This window comes from Daphnia carinata, chromosome 7 (genome assembly GCF_022539665.2).
Source record: "Daphnia carinata strain CSIRO-1 chromosome 7, CSIRO_AGI_Dcar_HiC_V3, whole genome shotgun sequence".
Taxonomy (NCBI): Eukaryota; Metazoa; Arthropoda; class Branchiopoda; order Diplostraca; family Daphniidae; genus Daphnia; species Daphnia carinata.
This window is the reverse complement of record NC_081337.1, coordinates 3,148,480-3,161,512: the sequence shown is the minus strand read 5'-3', so window position 1 is coordinate 3,161,512 and position 13,033 is coordinate 3,148,480. Positions and strand designations below refer to the sequence as shown.

Here is a 13,033-nt window from a genome sequence, read left to right as displayed (position 1 = left end):
AACATTTAGATTCACATTTTAGTTAAAATAACATTTTTCGTAATAAATAACGAAATAAATATCAATCTTAAAAATCGTTTATTAAAGGTTAATTAATATAACGATGTAAGATTGAAAAAAAAAAGTTTTTTTTTTGTTTCTTCTGGAAGGTGAAACTAAGGATTTTGAAAGTCGACTTCTGAGGGGTATACAGGAGGGAAGAAGTGCATGACAACACTTGAGATCTCGCTCGTTACATCAGGTCACGTTCGGTTGTGTTCAATCAACAAACTGTCGCGTTCGGGATATAAAGCTGCTGCCTAACGGCGGGCGTAAAGTCACATTCGGTTTTCAGGGGAGTACAAAAAGTCCCAACCAAACACAGTTCGACGGGAATTTTGGTACAACACATAACAAATATACAAATCACATTCAGGTAGTAGGTCGGCTAGATATATATAAAATGTAGAGGGCGGTCACCTACATCGCTGGTACATTCCACTTGGAGTGCCATTGTAACATCATCAATGGACTGCTTTTGGGAGCGAGATCCTTCCATTCCAAAAGCAGTGCAAAGTATACCAAACTGACGCTCTCAAATCCATCATACCTAGATTCCTTTAGGAATTCAAACTTTATCGAAACCAACCGCCCTAACGTAATTAGCCTCAACAATCACTCATTCCATTCACGCAAAACATTTTACCCAAAAAACAAAAACAAATTTTCCTCCTAAACTGAAAAAATCGGTTTCTTCACCACCGCGGTAATTTACATATTTACAACAGTCTTCGATGGCGCACGTGGAAAGTATTCTAATTCTTGTACAATGTTTTTTTTTCTCATGCAACTACACGCAATTGCTAACGAGTGCCTTTCTTTTCTGATCTCAAATGCATTGGTCCCAGTGAACGACCCTTCAGTTAATTTCACTTACAAGATTCACTTCCTCAACTTTTTTTTTTCTTTTTGATGCTCTTATAACCCTAACGCGCGTTTTTCGAAGACGTTCTTCCTATTTTATTTTCCCGATTGTTCATCAGAATCTTCTTGGAACTCAGCCACGTAAAGAGACTTGTCAATTACCTAAAAAAATCATAACGGTCAGAACTGTATAAAGAACTTGAGAAAATACGTTCTTACCTTGGGAATGGGCTTGATCTCGGTGCTTAATTCACTCTCAATGCGATGCAGGGCAAATCGATCCTCGTAGGTAATCAGATTAATGGCAATACCCAAATGTCCAAATCGACCAGAGCGACCAATTCGATGCAGGTACGTCTCGGCCATCTTGGGGAAATCAAAATTGATGACCACGTTCACAGCCTGAATGTCGATACCGCGAGTGAACAGGTCTGAAATGGAAAGAAATATACAGAATTTAAAGCAGCCCATTACCGAATAGTGCCGTAAAGATTTTTAACAAATCAGCCGTTGATTTTCTTTCAAGAGAAAGAAGGGGAATCCAACGAAATTACATCATAAAAAATAGGACACGCATAAAAAAATTCAAAACTGTTCTTACCAGAGCATACGAGGTTGCGGCAGAGCCCATTACGGAAATCATGGAAGACTCGATTTCGGTGAGCCTGTTGCATACGAGCATGTATATAATAGCACGAATATCCCAGTTCAGTGATTTTTTTCGCCAATAATTCCACACGTTGAGTAGAGTTGCAGAAGATAATACTTTGATTGATCTGCAGCTGTAATACAAAACATTGTATAAATATTTTACTGCTGGAACACGAAATGAGAAAACGTATAAATGCAACTCAGATGTTGATGCTCACTCAGACGGGTGAAGGGGAATCCAACAATAACTCATCAGTGCCCAAGACAACAAATAACACAGATAATTAAAACTTACTTTGGAAAAGAGCGTATTGAGGCAGTGGACCTTCTGTCGTTCTTGGACGAACGCGTAATATTGTGTCACACCTTTCAGCGTTAGTTCTTCCATTAAATTAATCTCGTAAGGATTATCAATATGTTTCCTCTGCCATTTAAAATATTGTCAATTTGTGCATAGATAATACAAAAATCCACGTTTCCATTACCATAAACTCCTCGACAGTTACAGGAAACGTCGCCGAATACAACAATATCTGCCGCTTGCTTGGGAGGAACGAAATTATACGATCTAACATACCCATGAAGTCTTGCGAAAGCAATTTATCAGCCTAAATATTCCAAGCAACATATAATGTATGCAACAAATAACCTAATTAGACTGCATGCCTCATCCAAAACAAGGACCTTGCAGCGGTCCATCACGGCAATTTTCTTTTCCATCAGATCCAAGACTCGACCAGGAGTAGCAATTACAACATGCACTAGAAAACCAAACTGTTATCAAAAGTTATTTCTAAGATTGTAGTAATGCATACCTTTTCCAAAAATCCTCATAATGTCATCCTTCAGGTCAGTACCTCCAGTAGTCACCATAATGCGAATGTCCAAATGTTTAGCAAGTTCAATGCAGATTTGGCTCGTTTGCAAAGCCAGTTCACGTGTTGGCACAACAATCAAAGCTGCAGAAACAATAGCTGTTAAAACCAGAGAAGACCTGACATTTTAACTAAGATTACCTTGAATGTGCTGCTCAGAGGGAACCACTTGTTCCAAAACTGGTATACAATAAGCACCCGTTTTTCCAGTTCCATTCTTGGCACGAGCCAGGATGTTACGCCCAGTCAAAGCCATAGGAATTCCAACTTCTTGGATGGGCGAGGGAGTTTCCCATCCCTTTTCAAAGATGCCCATCAACAGCTCACGTTTAAGACAGAAATCTTCAAAACTTGTTCCCTTGGTATTGGTGACATCCTAAAAGAAAACCATTTAACATAAAGTTCCTGGTTTAACTAGATTGGCTGAAAAACTTACACTAGTTTGTTTTCTCCTATCCTTGGGGGGAATCTTCAACTGAGACTTCCAGAAATTGTCAGAGTTGTTTTCCCTAAAATGAGACAAGAGATGACAATTCAAAATTCAATACAAGACAAACTATAAAATGGACTTACTGCTTTGCAAGCAATGGCTGAGGATTGGCCGGTCTCATCGGCGAAAGAGCATGTTGATTGTTGGCCGCCAAGCTTGGCTGACTAGCAACGGCCTCTGCCATGATATCTTCTTGAACAAAGAACAAAATTCGCGCAAGATGCCGAACTTCTCCTTCGATCACTATCACTTGAACTTTAATTACTCCAGCGAACACGAGCGATTTCCGTGAAAGAAAATAACGTGAAACCAAAGAGGCGTAAACTGTGGCTTCTATCTTCTGGGCACGTTCAGACGTCGCTTACTAAACCTAAATGTAACAAGCCAAAAATCGAATTTGTCATTGGCGGCAAGTTAACAAGGGTCGGCGTCCTTATACACAAAGACTTCAGATCGCTTAATAGCACAGCAAAGAGCCAAAAATTAACTTGAGCGATACAACAACTGACCAATTCGACCAAAAGTTCTGATATAATTGTTGGGTGTTCATGCACAGCCAGGATGTCAACGGATAAACAATGACTACCTTAAAAAACTAGCGTTCACTATGGCGCTCTTCGCATCCAAAGCTCAACCAAAGAATGTCTGCCAGTGAATGTGAACGGTAGAGGGAGATGTGACAATATGCAAACAGACTCCGTTAAACAAAATTTAACTAGTAACGAAAGACAAAATGTGAAAATATACTAACCTTGTGAAGAAATTGACTAAATACGGGAAAAAATTAACAAGTGTGTCAATGTTCGTGAACAATAGTCTATCTATTTTGCTCGAGAGTCTAAAGGGATCCGCAGGTCTCAACTGCTGTACAACGAGTCAAGGAAACAGTAGTCGAAAGTTTCTTTCTAGTGTTCTTCCTCTGGTGGCCGTTGGCGGTAACATCACATTGGTAATACCCTGAAGGCTCAATAATGCCGTTGAGAGTAGGGTTAGGTAAAAGTATAACTTCCACGTCGCCAAATTTCAGTGTCTAGGGAATTTTATTATGAAAATAAAATCTTGTACAAATTTAAAGAATACTTCAATATAAAAATACCGTTTATTTGTTATGTCTATTAATAAAAAAAGGCACGTCATAGGGACTAGGCGTGAGTTATAATCTAAATTGCTGCAAATCACGAGTTAGTCAAAGGCACTAAGAATAGATGCAACATTATGGAACACTCTTCAGAAATTGTATAATAGCTTTCCCACATTTCACTGATAGTGGTGTGTTACGAAAAAGCACGCCAATAATGGCTGGTGACACATGAAATGAATAAATATCACAAAAGGGAGGAACATGTAGCAGTTGATTGGCTGTTCATCTTTTAACAATTGAAATCAAAGCCCGAATACGTAGTGTTGTTTCATTGCAAGATTAGATAAGTCGAGAGCGGCCTAAATAAGCAAGTAGAAGTGCATATATGGAACGGTACTGGGCAACTGTTTGTACCATAAGCATCCTTTGCTGCCGCAAATGAGTGATTAGTTTTGGAACATCGACAACCTATCATTAAGAAAAGGACGAGTTTATTTTACTTGTTGTAAGGAATAATTTAACGAGGGTACTTACAACATTATGATCAAGTGATGTAAGTAAAACGTCACAAGCGATTGTGACACCTGTGCGCCCAACGCCAGCTCCACAGTGCACCAAGACTGGAGTGTTTCGGTTCTTACCCACTGGTACATCGGACACAGCATGTCTGCGTACCATGTCCATCTCTTCCAAAAAACCTAATGCAAATTTCAAGTTTGTTTCACAATCAAATTATTAACCTACTATGAAATCATAATTACCAAGAAAGGAGGTCACGTCTTTGGGGCATCCATGATCGGCCCAGTCAGAATACTGAAGATGCCAAATACTGCGCTGCTGGCACGTGGGCAAGTGAATTACATCCAATTTTGTGATAGATTGGCGGCCGGCAGAGAGTTTGCTAACTTGTCGTGTTATTTTGTACTTAAAAACAAAAATAGGAGTAATAGAAATTTTAAAATTTAAGCCTTTTTGTGATTTTTTGTAAAAAATATACTTCGCCAAATTCTAAGGTGGCAGCATCTTGTTGTGGCCAATACGTAAACCCGCTGTAGCCATTCATACTACTATGGCTGACATGGCTTCTCAACGCGCTGACCGATTTGGGGTTGAGAGAAGGGGTTTGTTGGCCGCCATTATTACTAGTAGTAGTATCAGCTAGCATGACAATAACATAGACGTCACACTGCCAGACCATCTGCCAAAAATCAGACACTGTTGACGGTAGCGGGCCTTGAGCTGCAATATAGAAGCGCTGAGCCGAACCCACAGCAGCTGAGATGTGTGATGCATTAATGTACCCAGTTCGGTTGTCTCGGCTGGGGGTCAATTTAACCCTGTTCTCTTCGTACGGCAAAACATCTTGATACCTTAGGAAGAGATAACTTAGTTACCCATACATACGAGTCACTTACGAAAAACTGTTTGTACTGGTTGCGGGTGAGATTATCCGGGTGAGCGGCCATGCTAAAGTCTGCACCAGCTTTCCGTCTAGGGATCAATTCAAATTCCAAGAGAAGTTGGCCATCGGCCAAGCGGGATTCCATCTCCTGGCGCTAGACGATACGTTAGATTAGATGATTTTAAATATATAAAGATTTTTAAAGATTTAAGTTATGTTGAATCCAATTGAAGATAAATATTTTCGAAAAGTTAACAAAGTACCAAGTGATCTTTGACGAGAGTTGCATCTGTATTTGCAGCCTTGGCGGTCGATGACGCCGAATGATGGAAATTGGAGGCAGAATTGGACGTCGAGTCATTGGTATTTCGTTTGGACGCTGGAGATGATGAGGGAGATTCTGTCTGAACACGGTTTATGACAGCCGATCGAGCCGAGCTACGAACAGGCAAACCCCATTTTCTTCTGGGTTGCGAAGCAGTTTGAGTGTTGGCAGAAGTAGACGGGGAAAGATTGGGTTGGCTTCCTGGCTGGCGTAAAGGAATATTTTGATAAATGGGCTCACCATTTCGCACCGTTCCCGAGTTTTCTGCCTGAGCTAGAGTAACTGGTAAATGGCTCATGGATCCTGAAGTGGCAGACGCAAGCCCATTTATAGCTGCCACTGCTAAATCTGGGCTGCTGTTGCTGCCAACTTTGCTGTAAGGGTAGGGAGGAGGAGGTTTGTACATTTTCATCATCTGCATCTGTTGCTGAGAATTTTGCTGTTGCGGTGCTTGAAATGCGTTAGTGTTAGCAGCAGTCGGCTGAACGGCTACCGACGTCGGTTGCTGTACTGGTTGCTGGACAGGAGGACTCGGATTGAGAAGTAGTTGTGCGATATCGTCCCCGTACTTGACACGTACCGCTGTTTCATAATCAGGGGCAGGACGGTAAGCTGGTAGTAGAGCCTTAAGGTTTTGCTGTGACGCCGCAAGTGATCCAGCACCTGATCCAAACCCTCCACCATTGCCCGTGTTGCCAGCCAGGAGATGATTTTGTGCTTGAGTAGGATTTACAATGGTTAACGTAGGGGATGAGACGGAATGCGGAAGGCTGGCACGAACACTGCCTAGGCTATCTATGCGATATTCAGCCATTGCACTAGAACTTCGTGGCTCTGCAGATTCAAACAATGAGGCAGATGGAACCAGGCCGCTGTTGACAGTTGCACTACTTGGTTCTAAATTTAGACCAGCTATTCCGCATGAGACATCCATGTCCTTATCTTCGGTTGCTTGCGATTGCAGAGATTGGAGAGTTAACAGTGTTTGCTTGTAAAAAGTATGCTAAAATTGTGGAACAGTAAGTATAGCGCTTCCCATTAAAACAAGTATTTCAAGTACCTGTAAAACAGCCAATTTCCAGACATAGCGTGCTGCTTCGGGATCGTCGAAATAAAAATTGACATTTTCTTCGCTTCGCTGACACTCGATGCCAAACATTCTCTTTTGGTTCAGTAAATTTGTTATATCGTCCCACCTATAAAATTTGTCTATTTAAGAAATTATTGCTGACTACAGATTATGGTCGGATTCTACCTGTAAAAAACCACACGTTCAGTATTGTTCCGCATTACCAATATCCCTTGCAGCGATGTAGCCACCAAAGCCTCTCCTGCAGGTTCTTCCTGAAAATCCAAATCAATCGTTAACGGTCATGCATTCAAGTCTCTGTTGGGTGAGTTCGAATACTGCGGGTAAACCTTTGCAAGAAAGCGTTCCTGGCCATAGCCGTCAAGATGCTGTGCCTCGACGATATACCAGCATTCTGCCACAGGTTGGGGAAACCCAAGAAGCTTAGAGTGCTGAGCAGCTACTGCTTCTGTTACAGCATCTAACTGGCTTTCGTTAGTCACTAGATGCTATACGATAAAATAGTAATTAGGCAAATGCATAATATTTAATTTTAAGACAAATGGCTTGCTTTAGGAACAAGAACAAACTCCTTCAGATATTGCAGGGTATGACGCTCAGGATCATGGTCCCCAAATTCGGCTAGATAAAAGAAGTCATAAAGAACAAGGTGGGGGGAACCATTTGTACCTTTCAATACCTTGAAGTCTATAGCCAGCAAGAACAACAGCTTCATTGTAACTACACCTTAGCCGTCCTTCCATGACATCAGATTTTAGTTGAAGGAAATAGTGGTAGCTAAGTTAAATTATTTAGATATAAGTCTGACAGTCTGCCAAACTTTGAAAGGTTGTACTTGGTGTAAGCTTACCGAGTCATTTCATCTTCCAAAAGACTGACATCATTCACATAGTACATAATTCTCAGGTAAAGATATGCTTCTTGGGCATGCTTGTCAAGCTGTTTTTTAAGAGGACGGTCAAGCTCAACCCAGCGTACTCTGCATCACGGATAATGTTTTAGTTAAAAACAAATATTTCTAGATACAAACCACTGGAATACAAACCTTGGATATGACTTTTGACTGACATAGCGTAGCCCAAAAAATTCTGGCTGCAAATGGTTATTCAGGTTAATTTCTGACTGTCATACTAGACTTATGTGTCAAAGACATACCTGATTGAGTCCAAGCCGTTGGCAAACATTGTCTAGGCAATCATACCCAAGACTGTCAGCTGAAAGAGTGCATTCTACAATACTGTTATCAAGAAGTTCCACACAAATCACGAAAACAGTCTTGGTTACAACATTGTACTGCTTACTTTTCTTTAATCTCAGTTTGAAAGGCATTCTGGCATTAAATTACTTTGCCAAACTATGCATGGACGAAGGAAAATCAGTTAGCGAAAAACGGTAATAAAATTTTTTTTGAAGCTAATCGAACAACCTTAGTATGCTATCCATGAACACCATCCAACACAGGTTTTGTGCAGTTTCCTGTTTTCGAGACAATGAGAACTCACGATGTTGAGAAACTAAACTCACTGTGTAATTAACTCACGGAGATAAAAGCTACTATAGCCTGACACTAAACGTCATTGATCCGGCTACGAAAATTTTATTTTTGTGATATGCGCTGGTACAAAATTCATGCCGAAAACAAAATTCCACCCCTTCACGCTTGACTTTTTAACAACAATAATAATTAATAAACAGTAATCCTATGCAATCCTTTTATTCCCTACAGCGTTGCTACTTGCTAAATGTTAATTGCTAATGATTAACTGGAAAACACAATTTGCATGTACGCGAGTTATAAAAATATCTATTTAATATCAACACACCAACCAAAGTCAGAGGCGGGGAAAATTTGTAATATTTGTAGATACTATCAAAAATTTAAACTGCCCAGCCCTGTATTCCATTTTATCCTGTAGCAGACGAATTGTTTTGTTTCTTTTGAAACACTTCGAAAATTCCCGAGGAAGATTTCGGTATTGCATGCCTGTTTTTGTGTACCATCACAAATTTACTTTGATTCTTATTCATCCGATATCCGAACATTTAATTTCATATTACATCTAGTTTAATAAATAATAATTGTGACAAATTAGCATACCTAACTAGATTTTTTATGTTGTCAAATGAATAATAAGTCTCCACTTTTCATTTCCAGAATTCAAGATGTGGCCTGTAATAGTGAATATGTTGCGGGTCAACGCACCTTATATAACGTTACCATTCGCCGCCGTGATCGGGATCATCGGGTACAACATCGAACGCATAGTATCTGATAGAACAACCCCATTCAAAAACAGTGTGGAAGAGCAGAGGGAAGACAGAATGCTTCAAAACCTGGAAAGTGTTGATGCTAAAGAAATCGAAAGCCTGAAGGAAAAAAAATTTGTCCCCCGAACAATTTTTGAAAAAAATGTTTCACCTTCTTTGCAAACTAAAAGTGTAGTCTAATTTTTTTGTGATTTTATAGCTTGTGAGTTTCAATCTTGCAATAATAAGATGTTTTGATGACACTGGCTGTAGTACCACCGACAAAACAAATTGCTGGTCAGTTTTGCATTTTCCACTAGATAAAACTTCTGATGTTGATATCTGCTGCAATTTTCTTAAATGTAGCAGTAGTGTGTGTGACCCCTTTCCGCCTTCGACAGAGTACAGAAAGCGTTGTCCAACTTAAGGAATTGCACAATACCACATTCTGGATTGATGGAAAGTGAACGTTTTAACTTACCTCTTCATAAAACGGCTCTGCGTATTTTATAAAGCTAAGAAGGAACGTACCTATTCTATCGGTCAAATGCATTAGGTTTTACGCTTCAGGACAGGATGAAATATAAATTTTTCGATGGCCAGAAGAAAATAGATGCGGGTCTGAAATAATGTTTCCATTGTATGGCAGCCGATTTTTTTTCCCTTTCCATCGTTGCACATAGCAATAGAAAGATTTTGAATTTTTGTCTTTAAATGAAAGGTGAATTTGCATTTGCAAGTTGAGAATTGCACTTAAACGTGCAACTAATGATATCTGGTATTGCATTACACAATTTCGACCAGCAAATAAAAAAGGATAGGAAAGCACTTTATTTTTTTGTTGGCAGACTCAAGGTGAATCCAAAAACATTATATTATATCTCGTTCATAACTACAAGAGAAGGGAAACCCGCGTTATCTGTTTGATGAAGTAAAAACGCGTAATGTGACTTAAGCTAGCTCCTTCTCATATAAGACAATTCGTGCCACAACGTTTCTAAGCAACGGGGTTCAGTTTCGGTTCTTCTTTTTTAGTGAAACCGGACAGCAGCTTTTTAATTTCGGCAATAGCTTTACCTGGATTTAGGCCTTTCGGACATGCCTTAGTACAATTCATAATAGTGTGGCAGCGGAAGACCGAAAACGGATCCCTAAGTCGATCAAGACGATCTTTGGTGGCTTCGTCACGAGAATCAATCATCCAGCGATAAGCCTAGTATAAAAAAAATTTAAATAAAAAAAGCTTTCAACATTCTGTTAATTATCAGAAAGGTAGCTGCAAACCTGCATAAGTACCGCTGGACCAAGGTACTTGTCAGAATTCCACCAATACGACGGGCACGATGTGCTGCAGCACGCACACAGAATGCATTCATAGAGACCATCCTTTAAATAGTAAAAAGAAGGGATAACAATGAACTTATGAAGGTAATAGTCTTTAAATACCAGTTTCTGACGATCTTCTACGCTTTGCAAATACTGCTTCTGTCCCATCTTAGATTCATCTTTGCGTTGTAGCCAAGGCTGAATTGATTTGTACTGAGCATAGAAGTTACTCATGTCTGGTACAAGATCCTTCACAACATACATGTGAGGAAGTGGATGGATCTTCACCGGTTTTTCCAAATTAGTGTCAATTTTACTGGGGAATACACATAATTTAAAGCAAAGAAGATGGGAAGCTTAGTTCACAATTACCTAATGCAAGCAAGAGAATTGCAACCACCAATGTTCATGGCACAAGAGCCACAGATACCTTCTCTGCATGACCTCCTGAATGTTAGAGTAGGGTCCATTTCACTCTTGATTTTAATCAAAGCATCAAGAACCATAGGTCCACATCTAAATAAAACGGAAACACAATAGGTAACTATTTTCAAGTCACCTTTAATGTAAACTATTACGTGTTCAAATCAACTTCATAGGTCTGTAGATGTGGTTTGTCTCCGGAGACGTCAGGGTTCCATCGATACACTGCAAACTTCTTGATTCTGGGTGCAACGGCTGGCTTTGCTGCGGCAACGGTAGCTAAGTTACGTAATTGCTAAACGTAAAGTAACTGTAAGTACGATATAGCAAATTCAGGATAATAGGTATAAAATTTGTACATTACCATGTATTGGCGAGACAGCACAACAGCCCTACTGGTATATTATCCATGTTTACAAACCTAAAATGGAATATGTTACGACACAAGTAATAACAATGTTATCGAGTAGCAGCAAACAACCAGATGATTGAGAATTAGCTCAAGGGATTTAGTCGTCGGATTTCCAGTTTCTTGCTTTTTTGGACGTTTCGGTGTTGTCATATTTCCTAACCAAATGATTGCTGTCTGGCAACTATGCGAGGGTGAAGAATCCTGTCTGCTTTTGAAAGTAAATAATATAAGCAGTGCATTATATTATTGCATTTAAATTTCAAAGAAATATATCGAGCTCATGCAGCGTTATCTCATAAAGTTCGCGTATTCGGGAATACGATTTCGGTTTAAGCTACTGTTATTTGTATTATTTTACAAACTCCAATAATTTCATAATACTTTTAAGGGGGTTACAGAAGCAACCTGGAGAAATATTCAATGAAGAATTTCCCTGCCGGGCTTCAATTCAGACAATCTTTGAGAAAGCGTTATTAAGGCTCCGTCAATACGAGAAAGCCTCTGAAGCTAACATCCAGTTTTCGAGCCGGTATAATATATTGGGATTCTAATAAAATATAAAAAGCCATAACTGCTGATACTTTCATGCATTTTCAGAACAGATCGAGGAGTGCATTCTTTTTGTAATGTAGCTCATTTCGATCTAACACTTCAGAAAGACGGTAGTGCCCTCTCACCACATAGACTTATGAAGATTCTAAACACATACTGTGAAAAATCTGATATCAGTCTTTCAGTGAGTAATGTGGAAGCTGTGCCTTCTACATTCCATTCAAGATATTCAAGTTTTTACAGGCACTACCTTTACAGAATAGCTGTCACAGATAAAGATGTGAAAGCATATCCAATTGTTGAGTGGAAAAAGTGCTATTTCATCCCAAAACCATTTTGCTTGGACAAAGCTGTTAAAGCCTGCCAATTATTTGAAGGAACAAAAGATTTTGCATCATTCTGCCATCATTTCAAACAGCAACCGTCAGGATACCCAACCATTCGTACTTTAGATCATTTTTACATTAAACCTGGAAGGCCGCTCTTTGATCCTGTTTACGATCCTTTGTATTCTAATATTGAGTTTTACGATTTTCACGTCAAGGCTAGGTCCTTTATGTACAAACAAGTGCGGCGGATGGTGTCAGTTGTTTTAGCGCTAGCGCAAGGTCGTATGGATTTGGATCAAGTGAGACAACTATTTGAGCAGCCAGGAGAGTGGAATCCGAGAGCAATAACTGCTCCGCCTTACGGACTTTACCTTCTCAACGTTGACTATAAGATTCCTCAGGATGAGCAACCTCAGAGACCTGTTGAAAATCAAGGGAAAGAATTTGCGCCGAGTGACAACTAGAGTAACATTGCCAAACGGGCGAGTGTTTCATGAAGGAGACGGGATGACGATCGAAAGTGGAAAAAGTTATGGTTTTGTTGTCGACAACACACCTGACTTGCAGCTTGGACAGGTGGAACACGGCATTTACATCGCTTCTCAAGACGTTGCAAATGACTCAGAGTTGATTCAAAAGCATGGTATCACCCATGTACTGAATGTGGCAGGTTGCCCATCTCAGAAGTTATCCGGACTTCACTATCTTGACGTCTACATCTTGGATTTGCCCGAAGAACGTCTATGTCACCATTTTCCCCCGTGTTTTGAATTCATGGATGATGCACTGAAAACTGGATGTATCCTCGTCCATTGCAATGCTGGTATTTCACGTTCTGCTTCAATTGTAGTTGCCTATTTAATGTGCCGCCGAAAAAAGAGTTTAAATGAGGCTTTACGGCAAGTGAAAGCTGCCAGACCAAAAGCC

General features: G+C 39.9%; 4 protein-coding genes across 4 annotated transcripts; 1 reads left to right on the top strand and 3 right to left on the bottom strand.

The window, feature by feature from the left end:
* Positions 1-162: 162 nt before the first annotated feature.
* Positions 163-3,823, bottom strand: LOC130695463 (ATP-dependent RNA helicase cgh-1-like). Its single transcript, XM_057518597.2, has 11 exons — positions 3,671-3,823; positions 3,003-3,289; positions 2,866-2,938; positions 2,571-2,805; positions 2,370-2,513; positions 2,221-2,315; positions 2,040-2,162; positions 1,850-1,978; positions 1,505-1,685; positions 1,123-1,334; positions 163-1,065 (listed from the first exon to the last, which is right to left on the bottom strand). The coding sequence occupies exons 2-11, from the start codon at positions 3,101-3,103 to the stop codon at positions 1,000-1,002; spliced, it is 1,359 nt and encodes a 452-aa protein (XP_057374580.2). The 5' UTR covers positions 3,104-3,289; positions 3,671-3,823; the 3' UTR covers positions 163-999.
* A 176-nt stretch (positions 3,824-3,999) lies between these two features.
* On the bottom strand, positions 4,000-8,517 carry LOC130695360 (tyrosine-protein phosphatase non-receptor type 14-like). Its single transcript, XM_057518482.2, has 15 exons — positions 8,244-8,517; positions 7,973-8,171; positions 7,863-7,909; positions 7,668-7,796; positions 7,497-7,594; positions 7,368-7,438; positions 7,147-7,305; positions 6,983-7,071; positions 6,788-6,923; positions 5,666-6,730; positions 5,432-5,556; positions 4,998-5,370; positions 4,762-4,924; positions 4,535-4,698; positions 4,000-4,468 (listed from the first exon to the last, which is right to left on the bottom strand). Exons 2-15 carry the CDS (start codon positions 8,144-8,146, stop codon positions 4,340-4,342), a joined length of 2,922 nt encoding a protein of 973 aa, XP_057374465.1. The 5' UTR covers positions 8,147-8,171; positions 8,244-8,517; the 3' UTR covers positions 4,000-4,339.
* A 1,355-nt stretch (positions 8,518-9,872) lies between these two features.
* LOC130695393 (succinate dehydrogenase [ubiquinone] iron-sulfur subunit, mitochondrial-like) lies at positions 9,873-11,350 on the bottom strand. Its single transcript, XM_057518539.2, has 6 exons — positions 11,178-11,350; positions 10,969-11,108; positions 10,763-10,906; positions 10,511-10,706; positions 10,349-10,450; positions 9,873-10,277 (listed from the first exon to the last, which is right to left on the bottom strand). The coding sequence occupies exons 1-6, from the start codon at positions 11,178-11,180 to the stop codon at positions 10,062-10,064; spliced, it is 801 nt and encodes a 266-aa protein (XP_057374522.1). The 5' UTR covers positions 11,181-11,350; the 3' UTR covers positions 9,873-10,061.
* Positions 11,351-11,420: 70 nt separating this feature from the next.
* LOC130695390 (tRNA pseudouridine synthase-like 1) lies at positions 11,421-12,714 on the top strand. The gene is made up of 3 exons (XM_057518536.2): positions 11,421-11,552; positions 11,614-11,754; positions 11,823-12,714. Exons 1-3 carry the CDS (start codon positions 11,506-11,508, stop codon positions 12,568-12,570), a joined length of 936 nt encoding a protein of 311 aa, XP_057374519.1. The 5' UTR covers positions 11,421-11,505; the 3' UTR covers positions 12,571-12,714.
* Positions 12,715-13,033: the final 319 nt, after the last annotated feature.